Source organism: Stegodyphus dumicola, chromosome 9 (assembly GCF_044657685.1).
Source record: "Stegodyphus dumicola isolate Sdum_Otavi_A_Nest chromosome 9, ASM4465768v1".
NCBI lineage: Eukaryota > Metazoa > Arthropoda > Arachnida > Araneae > Eresidae > Stegodyphus > Stegodyphus dumicola.
The window spans coordinates 81,271,513-81,283,651 of NC_140776.1; the positions used below are offsets into that span (position 1 = coordinate 81,271,513).

General features: G+C 36.9%; 1 protein-coding gene across 3 annotated transcripts in view; it reads left to right on the forward strand.

The window, feature by feature from the left end:
- Nucleotides 1-12,139, forward strand: part of Tsen34 (tRNA splicing endonuclease subunit 34) — a 269,041-nt gene that overhangs the window by 76,082 nt on the left and 180,820 nt on the right. For all 3 annotated transcript variants that reach the window (XR_015043011.1, XM_085823678.1, XM_085823677.1), the window contains exon 5: nucleotides 3,657-3,815. Coding sequence is in view for 2 of the 3 variants with exons in the window: in XM_085823678.1 (XP_085679804.1) it covers nucleotides 3,657-3,815 (159 nt within the window). In the remaining variant the exon portion in view is untranslated. The remainder of the gene's footprint in view (nucleotides 1-3,656; nucleotides 3,816-12,139) is intronic.

The window sequence follows — 12,139 nt, forward strand, 5'->3', positions numbered from 1 at the left end:
GAAAATAGATAAAGATAAGACAATACAGACAAAAGAGGAAAAAAAAAAAATGAAAACGTTTCGACGCATTCTTTTTGTAATACAAACATTCATGTTCCTTGCTTTGCACATGATGCTGTCATTTCGTCTGTTACTTATTTAAAATTTTCACATTGTTCTCTGTCTTAAAATGAAAAAGTTAATGATCTAAAACTGCAATACAGTCAAAAGTCTTTAATCCAGACTCGTCGGCACTTTGGTGATTCTGAATTATAGATCATCAGTTTAAATCTGGTAAGATGGCATGCAGAAATTATAAAATTAAAAATATGAAACCGTAATTTATGAAATAAAGAGCAATTATAATCTAAAGGGTATCAAAATTTACAAAAAAAAAAAAAAAAAAAAAAAAAAAAAAAAAAAAGCTTAATATTTATTTGTTTGCTTTATTAAGATTTCTTTCAAAGCGTGCATACGTAAAACATACATTATGCAACCAGAAAACTATTTGATGTGTATTCGTGATATTTATAATGACGAGAGATTTGATTTAAATCAAATCAAAGACGAAGTACATCGAGATGAAATACTACATTTAGTAAGAAATTATAAGCGGAATAAAATAAAAACATCTGCCCTTAAGATAAGGATAGTGCTGACAGATCAACTTCCAGTTCATTGCACGCCGCGACGTCCCCCCCGCACAGAGCAGCGTGAAATTGATAAACCGATTTCGGAATGGTTAGAAAACAAAGAATATGCTTTTATCCATTTTTTGCAGCAATTCCTTTTTTTTTTTTTTTTTTGATAGACATCGAAACATGCTTTCACTTTGTATTCTTTTTGACATGATCGAAATAATTGCTGTGTGGAGAATACCGACTAATGTGTCAATAGAAATTTTTTCATTTTCAATAACCTCTTTTTCACTTTCTTCACTGTCGGAAGCAGTACATCTGAAACATGCTTTCACTTTGTAGATGCTTTGGCAGCTTCAGAATTGGAAACTCTTTTTGACATAATCGAAATTTCAAGCTTACTTTTTATGAAATTGCTCTAACAGTCTGCAAAAAATAATAAGCCAGATCCAATTAGAAGATTAAGGAACAACGCAGTTTTCAACATTAACTGAAATAGATAATTTTAGCTTAGCTTATATCGTCCGTTATACATTAAACGTGCATGCGTAAATGTATTATATGCATGTGTACACGCATATGCGCATGCGTAAAGGTATTACGTGCATGTGTCAACGCAATTTGCATTGACACATGCGCAGAAAGTTTGTAGCTTTGAAGTCCAGTTTATAGATCATTCCGGATTATGGACGTCCGGATTAAAGACTTTTGACTGTAGTATATTAGAGCACAAGTGAAAAAAATTGACAGTTTCACTCATGTGTGTGTCGGATTTACGCAATGCTTATGGGGTCCCACAAAATTTTTAAAATATTATGGGGTTCAGGGGTTGCGAAAAAAATCTGTGATAAAAAGGGGTCGCGACTGAATTTAAGAAACCCTGAATTACAGTAAAAACCTGACTATCTGGCACTCAACTAATCAGAGTATTTCAGAATTTTAGAAAAAAATTTTCTCCTCAAAATTTATTAAATGAGAGATCTGTAATACCATTTTAGAGCTGTTAACACTATTGACACATATACATTGTCAACAAACAGAGTGATTTAGTGCCTTTAATGGATAAGCATGAGTCACAACACAGTGTAAGATGTTCATTTTGGTTTAATGTAAACTCATCAATTATAAGGCAGTTTCATTTTTGTAGAGAAGGATCTAAGTTCTTTTTATCCTGACTTTTTTATGATTAATTATGATAACAGTTTAAATTTTTTACATGCTGTATTAGTAAATTGTATCTTTATTATCTAATTAAATAAAAAATGACTTGTTCTTGTAAACTTCTGCCAAATTTCATGTTCAGTGGGATTTCGTAATAGAATCTTATAAACTTTCATGTTTAAGGACTACAAAATACATCGGGTTTTATGTCTGAAATGGCCTCCCTCCTTTTTCGTCTATACTTTTAAATGTGAACTTTTGTTATTCAATTTGGTAGCAAATAAGAAGATTGTTTCTATAAATTTAAGCTGAAATATTTCTTATTCATTTTTGCATTTCTGACATGAATTCCATTTTTTATATGCTCAACTATTAGGAATTCAGTATTTCTATTGCTTTCCAAATAATCAGGCTTTTCTGTAACAAAATCTTTCTATATTTTGATTAAGAATTACATCAGAGGGATAATGCATTGATAATTATTCTATGTATAAGTAGATGTAGATATTGGAATTTGGATTTACCCAGATTAATTATAGTATATATGCCACTAAAGAAAATATCATGTATTGGTCCATGAATGTTTGCTTTAGAGATCTGGAATTTTTTTCCGCAGCAGAAAAACTATTTTTTCTTGAACGTTTCAGAATAAGTTTCTTAAATTCTAATAGTGTTGAAGGCATGTAGAAGTTAATTTTAAATGAAATTATTTGTGTTATTGCTAAATTATCTGCTGATATTTAATATGTTATTGCATTTGTATGACAGTTGAATTTACCACAGGTAACCTTTCAAATAGTTTGGGAAGATCTGTATTTTTTCATTTTAGGAACTAAATCAGGACCTGGATTTTCATTCTGACATTAAAGTATGTCTTTGGATTTCTTATTTGATGCTTGGGGTAATAAGTATTTATCAGTCATAATGTTCTGAAAATAAAGTACATTACATCAAATGCTTATTAAGTGGGATATATGATGATTATAAATGTTACATAAATGGAAAATTTCATTAAATGTTAAATAGAATGTATGTGCATGATTTTTGTGCTGAAGCCTAGCATTACTATGATGCTGAAGGTAGTTTAGTAAACACATTATAATATGAATTTCTTTTAATTTTTCAACATAATATGGATATTTATGAAATGGAATGTATGGCTTTCAGATATTAAATGTAGAATTTGTTTTAAGGTAAAGTATTAAGATAAAGTATTACAATATCAGTTTGGTAAAAATTAATAGAGAACTAGTAATCATTCTGCATATCAGTGCAGATTTAGTAACTTTTTATACTGGGTAATATTAAATATTTATAAAATGCTTAAGATTAATGTTAATCAAAATGCTTAAGATTGACAATTCATGATTTTACTCAATAATTGATGTAAATAAAAAAAATCTGTTCATGAAAAGAGTCTGTACTCACTATAGGTCTACTACATTAGACTGAAATATGACATATATTATGAAATCAAGCAAAGTAATAGTAATAAAGAGGAAGAAACAGTATAAAGTAGATATACTTAAGGAAGGTGCATTGTCAATATAAATCTTATTTAAAGCCAAATAATTAAGTAAAAGAATTCCAGAAGAATTTAGAAGTATACACTCATTTAAATAATATATATGCATATAATAATTGACTTTTAATACATGTATTGCGTAGACTGGCTTTAAAGCCATTTGTTGCATCAATTTCTTGTTCATAAATGAAAACATTTGAAAATTGCAAAATTATTCTGTTATGTAAAACTTATATTTACAAAGATGATAGTGATTATAGTATCTTTTTGAAAAATAACACTTAAGTGTTTAGTACATAATGCTTAGCAAATGTAGGTTGATTTTTAGTATATATTGCTTATTTTTATCTTAGAATGCCCTTGGAAAAATGTAGACGTAGAGAGTATTAGATGGAGGTATCCTTCATCTGATACAGAAAACCTTCGCTATTCTGTATTCAGAGATCTGTGGGAGAAAGACTATTATATAACTGGAGGTTCAAAATTTGGAGGTGATTTTCTCGCCTATGAAGGTAAGCCTTTGGTAATACAATTTATTTCCCTGTGTGCTTTTGCTATCAATAATGTGATTACATGTTCTTGCAGTGCCATGCCAGCCGAATGTAATAACTATTGAAATTCATTTGAGAAAGATTTTGAAAATAGTAAAATGATAATAAAGTATCATATTGAGTTAAAATAACTTTAGAACATTTTTCAATAAAATTTACTTTAAAGTGGGGAAGACAAGAAAGAAGAAAAAATAGGGTATTATAAAATTAGCCTTATGAATAAATCACAGATCACTGGGAGATATTAAATCCTTCAGACAAAAAAAAATGAAAAAAAATTTTTTTGAACTAATAAATCAACTTTATATTCTATTCAAGATTTGTTTATATTCATATATGCGATGATCACCATATCTGTAAATTCTGTACAGTCAAAAGTCGTTAATTTGGACTCGTCGGGACTTTGGCGATTCCGGATTATCGATTTTTCCGCATTATAGATCATCAGTTTAAATCTCGTAAGATGGCATGCAGAAATTCTAAAATTAAAAATATGAAACCGTAATTTATGAAATAAAGAACAATTATGATCTAAAGGGTATCAAAATTTACAAAAAAAAAAAAAAAAAAAAAAAAAAAAAAAAAAAAAAAAAAAAGCTTAATATTTATTTGTTTACTTTATTAAACATTTCTTTCAATGTAAGTTGTTTAAGTTGCTTCATTTTATGTGATAATACTTTCTCTTTAATTCTATAAACAGACATAATTTCTTGTTCAGTTACGAAGTTCTGCTGTTCAAGTCCCGTAATTGCTGTGCCGAGAATACCGACTAACTTGTCAATCGAAATTTTTTCGTTTTCACTGACCTCTCTGTCACCTTCTTCATGTCTTTATCCATTTTTTGCAGCAAATCCACTTTTTGTTTGATGAACATCGAAACGTACTTTCGTTTTATAGATCCTTTGGGAGCTCCAGCATCGGAAATTCTATTTGACATAATCGAAAGTTCAAGTTTACTTTTATAAAATTGCTTTTACAGTCTGAAAAAAGTAATAAGCAGGATCCAGTTCGAAGATTAAGGAACAACGCAATCACCAACATTAACTGAAATAGATAATTAGATAATTTTAGCTCATACCGTCCGTTATACATTAAACGCGCACGCGAAAATGTATTCTGCACTTGCACACACGCATATGTGCAGTCGTAAAGGTCTTACGCGCACGCATAAACGCTTATGTGCATGTGTCAATGCGGCAAGTGAACTACAGTTACGCAGTGGCTTTGTGATTTAGTGTATTCAGTGAATTAGAGACTCAGTGCCTTAATATAGAGATCTCAACAGCTTCCTAATATAAGACTTCAGCATAAATATATATAAGACATATAAGACATATACATATAAGACATATACATATAAGACAGCAGTGCTTTAATATAGAGATTACAGTGCCTTAAGATAGTTCCTTGTTATAGTGCCACAATTTAGTGCTCAGTATAGTGCCTCTAATTGCCATAATATAGAGATTTCTACAGCATTCAGTGAGATAGTCTACACAGTGAAATTAGAGACTTAGTGCATAATTTTAAAGATTCCAATAGCAATTAGTGAATCTGCGGAATAGCAGAATATTTTTTTTTATCATTAGTGATTTCATACAATAGACTCAATGCAGTATGTCTGAAATGCGTACCTCCACACACTGCAGTGATCTAGATTTGCCAAATCACTTAGTTTCAACTGACTTCTCATATAGAGAAAAAATAAAAGCGGTCTTCGACGAGAGCGTACAAATAGCCAATACAGTTCGAGGTAATAAAAATATATTACCACGCCTCATAGCCACTCTAGAGATCTTTCGGGACATCGCATTACGTGGAACAGAGGTAGTCAACAAAGACGTGAACACTTCTGTAATCTCGCGCTGTACCACTAGCACTAACACCCCTTACCCTGAGGTGGTTACTTCAAGTACAAACACGGACTCCCTGCCAGTAATAGCAACTACGCAGGCTCCCAGGAACACCGGGGAAAGGCATAGCCACTTGAAGTCAGCGACAACACCATCAGCGATTGTGCCCCAGAAACCAACCTTTGCGGCAGTGCTTAAACAGTTCAGTAAACCCAGTCTGATCATCAACCCTTTAGGGAGTATCCATCCACGTGATCTAAGAACACAGTTACAGCAAAAGGTTCCACTTAGTGAGATCCCAGTTGTCGTCAACGCTATCAAACCGGCTCCAAAAGGCGGACTAGAAGTTTTTTGTAATACAAACGAGGAGGTACTCAAGTTACAGGAGCACATCAAAAAAGCTGAGGTCCAGGCAGAGGTTCGTCTCAGGCAAAAGAGGCAGCCGAGAATAGCCATCCATAATGTTCCAGAACATGTTAAACCAGAACAGCTCATCGCAGAGCTCAGCGCAACAGCAGGTCTATCAGCAAGAGTATACAAACCCCTGTTCCGACTTAAAGAGCGCCGAGCAAACAGAGTCAAATGGGTTCTCGAGTGTACCACGGAGAGCTTTGGAATCGCCATCAACATCAGACGTCTGTTCACAGCATGGCAGGCTCATACTATCACGGAGTTCTTGGGAATCCATAGATGTTATAGATGCCAGCAATTCGGGCACTCCCAGGATCTCTGCCGCAGCAAGAAACAGTTCTGTGCCTTCTGCGCTGGGTCGCACAACACCAAAGTCTGTCAAGCAGAGTCACCAGCCTGTATCAATTGCGGGGACTGTAACTACCGCAACGGCACCTCCTACTACTTTGAACATCCGGCATACCACCCGGAATGCCCGATGTACCAGAGAGCCGTCTACAACACACGCTGCAACACACAATACTGAAGCTATAACATCTCAGCAGCCTACCAATGCTATGTTACTACCTAATGCGTCTGAAGATAGCAACACTATCTCACAAGAGATCCTACCGACAAATATCGACAACCCAGCCAACCTGATTCTAACTCATTCCTCAGCAGGCTCCATAAAATGCACGCAAATTAATCTCCAACGGGCAGAAGCAGCTAATACGCAGCTAGTGCAGCATGTCCTCGATCATGAGATAGATATCATCCTTCTTCAAGAGCCTTACTGCAGAAACGGCGCAATAGCCTGCCTACCACTCTCATGGAAGATCTTCCAGCGGAAAGCGCAACTTAATGAACTACCCCCGAGAGCGGCGATCATTTGTTGTAATCCACAATGGTCCCCACTCATTACCAAGCAGGCACGAGATCATGTTGCAATTCTTCTGAATTATAATAACTCCCAGATTATCCTATCATCCGTCTACAGCTCTCCACCAGAAGACATCAGCAATGCAGTAGATAGTATAGCAGAAATACACAGAAAACATACTACCATTCCTCACGTAATAAGTGGAGACCTAAATGCGCACAACGTCATTTGGGGATACCCAAATACCTCACCGAAAGGAACAGCGTTAGAAGAATTTATAATGACAGCCAATCTACAGTTAATAAATACTCAGAACGCCCCACCGACGTTCGACAACTCATACAACAAAGGATGGCCTGATTTAACAATAGCTACAAGTAACATAGCCAACAATATAACAGGTTGGAGGGTCATAGACGACGAGAGTTGCTCTGATCATAAATATATCCACTTTGCAATTAATACCGACACAAGCATCACTATCCTTAAGCGCTACAAGATCCCAGGCAATAAACTGCGTGCATTAACAAAGGCTTTCTCGGATACCCTACAGAGTGAAGAAGAAGTAATAGACCAAATAAATAGCCCAGAGGGATTAGACACTTATACAGATCATCTCCTCAATACATTGCGATGTATTTGCGACAAGCTCCTGAAGACTCGCACTGCTAAACGCATACAAGGCATATGCTGGTGGACTAAAGAACTACGCCAATTACGGCAAAAGTGCAGAGCCCTAAGACGGCGTCTCCGAGGTGTAATGGACAAAGCCACCAAAATGGCATTGCTGACCACATTCCGCAGGGAAAGGGCGCATTATAAAAAATGCATACTACGAGCCAAAGTCAATAGCTGGCGGAAATTTTGCACAGCTAATACCAACGTCTATGGAATCCTGCATAAACTAGCTACAAATAAAGTTTACAAGCCTGACCAGCTTTATGCCCAAGCAGCCAATAACTCAGACACCACCAATCTTGCAGAAACCACAGCATCTGCTATCCTTAATGCAGTTTTCCCAGCAGATAACCCGGATGATGATTCAACAGAACAACAGAAGACACGGGACAACCATTCCATTCCTAACACACCAGACGACATTCCCTTCGACTCAGCTGAAATACAGCAAATCTTCCGTTTTCTTCCCATAAAAAAGGCTCCGGGACCAGATGGTCTAGACTATGCTATAATAAAGGTGGCTTACACATCCCGCCCTACCTTCTTCGAGAAATATTTCAGCAAGCTCTTAAAATACCAGATCTTCCCAACTGCTTTCAAAAAAGGAGAAGTGGTCCTGTTCCTGAAGAAGCAGAGATCCCCAGATGACCCAAGCTCGTTTCGGCCAATTTGCCTACTTTCGTCTCTGGGAAAAATTTATGAAAAATTACTGGTAAACAGACTTAAATTCCATCTCGAGCAGACCAACTTCCTCAGCCCACGGCAATACGGGTTCCGAACTGGTTTGTCAACCACGCATGCCCTGAGTCATCTTAAAGATAGCATAGAACAAAATAGAGGCAGAAATCTTCACACGGCATTCATATCCCTGGACCTGCAAAGCGCCTTTGACACCCTCTGGTGGCCTGCTATAAAGCAAGGCACAATGTCCCAAAAACATCTTTAACATCATCCCGGACTATCTACATGCACGTAGCCTCATAGTAGCCAACAACAATGGCCTCACTATCAAGCGGCAGGAAAGAGGGTGTCCACAAGGCTCTTGCGCCGGTCCGTTGCTCTGGATAATCACCTTTAACTCCATACTACAACATGAATGGCCTTTGCACACAGATATTATAGCATACGCCGACGATGTAGCCTTTCTGGTGTCTGGCCGCACAAGAGATGAACTGGAATGGAATGCCACAGAAACCTGCTCGATATTCACGGACCTATGCAATAAACTTAAGTTAACCATCTCTCGGCAAAAGTCCGCAGCCATCGTAATTCCACGTCCTGGCACAAATCCCACAAGATGTCCATGTATAAAGCTACTGGGCAAGAACTTAAAAATAACGAAGACGATTAAATATCTAGGAGTCACTTGGGATCAAAGACTCACCTGGCTACCGCACCTCCAAGAAATACGTACAAAAACATCGACCATCGCAAGGGAAGCCAGGCAATTTCAAGGGAGAAATTGGGGACAAAACCCCCATATCAGGAAACTATTATATCTGACAGTGGCAGAGAGAATAATTCTCTACGCAGCAGTCATATGGGCACAACCAATGAACAGCCGAAAGACCAAGCTACTGACCACAATTCAACGGCCGTTTGCATTAAACATCTGCGGAGGTTATCGCACAACAGCGTCCAGCGCCGCCACGATACTTGCAGGCCTGCTGCCATTACACATAAAGGCAGAGGCAGAGGCTACCTATGTACGAATCACTCATCACAGACAAGAAGCCACATATGCAGGAATTACGTTCAGAACAACAGATTATGAACTCCCTGGCAGTGTGCAACACATCCACCCTGCCATCAAAGGTAGAGGGATCCATGTCAAAATCCAACATCAGCCATCGCACTCCAGACAACGCACTTCCTGTGCGATTACACAACTGTTCACTGATGGATCAAAACATGATCAGGGAGTGGGCTGCGCATTTGCTCACTACGAACATGGCACACTAGTAAAGGAATGGAAAGGACATCTCACTAACAGCAATAGTATTTTCCAAGCAGAGGCACTAGCAATATTGAATGCGCTACGACATGCCCTCAACCTTTCCCTTACCAATGCGACTTTTTACACAGATAGCATGTCAGTGCTACACGCACTCAGGGATCATCACCACACTTCACCCATCATCATAGATATACAGCAACTTTTACGCAATAATCATCAAGCCCGCTTTAACATGGTATGGGTAAAAGGACACTCCGACAACGAAGGGAATGACGTCGCAGACCGACTGGCTAATGAGGCTGCCAACAACATCCACGCTCAAACTATAAGTGCCCCTACCCCCGTCTCACACCTCAAGAAAACTCTGTGTAACATCTGTAAAGAAAAGTGGCAAGAAGAATGGAATAGTGGCGACACAGGGAGAAGGACGTATAACTTCCTACCAAAGGTAGACACGGAACGTCTTATAACAATAGCCCCACTGACACAGTACATAACGGGTCATGGCCCATTTCCATCTTATTTTATGCGTCATGGCATCTCAGCATCTGACAATTGTGTCTGTGGCATGCTAGGTTCTCCCGAGCACTATCTATTTGACTGCAGTCTAACAACAAACCACCACTTACCACATCCAACGAATGATAGAACACTTTACTATCGTTTCATAATCAAACACCCGCCAGCTATAAGGAGCATCTGCGCAGTTGTACAGCAAATCAACGCCCTAGGGCAAGACATTTGCAAGCCACAGTAGCATGGTACTGCAGACAATGTACTCAACTAATAGATATTCGCAGTATGTACACATTCTGTAATACACATTCCACATTCAATTTCGAGCCTCGTGTTAACATCTGCTTTCAATAGCCACCAACTTGCAGATATAATGTTACTGACATGTTTATCAGTGTGAAGCACTGGGCACCCAATGGAATGATGTGTTATCGTAAATCGAAATATATAATATCCGTACAATGCACGAATGTAGTGTATGCAACGAAATATGTAATTCATGCAACAGAAGCCCCTAATGAAAGTATGTACATTATGTATTATGGGAACTGAGCATATTTCCGCACAGCACTACTGCTTTACGCACACCTTACTATGTCTTATATGTTTCCTCTGAGTGTAATATTTGCATTTATGTGCTCTACGTGTTTCCATATGTATTCTATGTGTCATGATATGTATTTTTGTGTGTGTTTCTATGTCTTTATGTTATGTAATTACGAGTGTGTTTTTATGCTTTTACGTTTAATTTTGTATATCTATGTGTTTCAGCTTATATGAGTGTTTTAGTGTTTTAATGCTATCCTTTATATTCTTTCTAAGTTACTTTGTGTTATTAACAACGTCCTATGTAAAAACTACCTGACATCTAGCCCCTGTATGGCCATGTAAACTCCTGGTGCAGCCTCACGGGGCTCCAGCGAGTTGCTTCTTCGAGATAGTGGAGGACGTGGGACATATGCCTGTTTACCTATGTTATACGTCAGGCGTCCCCGTCCTCCGTCACCTGTCACCTGTCAATGTGGCGCATGGGCAGAAAGTTTTTAGCTTTGAGGTCCGGATTATGGGTGTCCGAAATAACGACTTTTGACTGTAATATATTTTATAGAAAATAATGCCAATGCTTAAATAATTCACTTAAAGGAATTTGTACTGCAATTAGTTTTCTATAAATAAAAAAGCAGTGTAAGAAGTAAATCTTCTTCAGACAGTAGAACCCAGTACATATATGTAATGAAGCAAAATTAGATGTACAGTACATAGTTTTAATCCGGACGTCCATGATCTGGAATGATCTATAATCCTGACCTCAAAACTACAAACTTTCTGCACATAATACGTTTACGCATGTGCGTTTAATGTATAGCGGACGGTATAAGCTAGGATAAAATTATCTAATTATCTATTTCAGTTAATGTTGCAGATTGCGTTGTTCCTTAATATTCTAATTGGATCCAGCTTATTATTTTTTGCAGACTGTTAGAGCAATTTTATAAAAAGTAAGCTTGAACTTTCGATTATGTCAAGAGGAGTTTCCGGTGCTGGAGCTGCCTAAGGATCTACAAAGCGAAAGCATGTTTTGATGTACCGCTTCCGATAGTGAAGAAAGTGAGAAAGATTAAAAACGAAAAAATTTCGATTGGCAAGTTAGTCTGTATTCTCGACACATCAATTACAGGACTTGAACAGTGGAACTGAACAAGAAATTATGTATGTTTATAGAATTAGAGAGAAAGTATTAGCTCAAAAAACGAAGCAACTTAAACAATTTGCATTGAAAGAAATGTTTAATAAAGTAAACAAAATAAATATTATGATTTTTTTTGTAAATTTTGATACCCTTTAGATCATAATTGTTAGATTGCTCTTTATAAGTTAAAGTTTCCTATTTTTAATTTTATAATTTCTGCATGCCATCTTGCCAGATTTTAATTGATGATCTATAATCCGGAATTACCAAAGTCCCGACAAGTCCGGATTAAAAACTTTGTACTGTAATTTTATTATA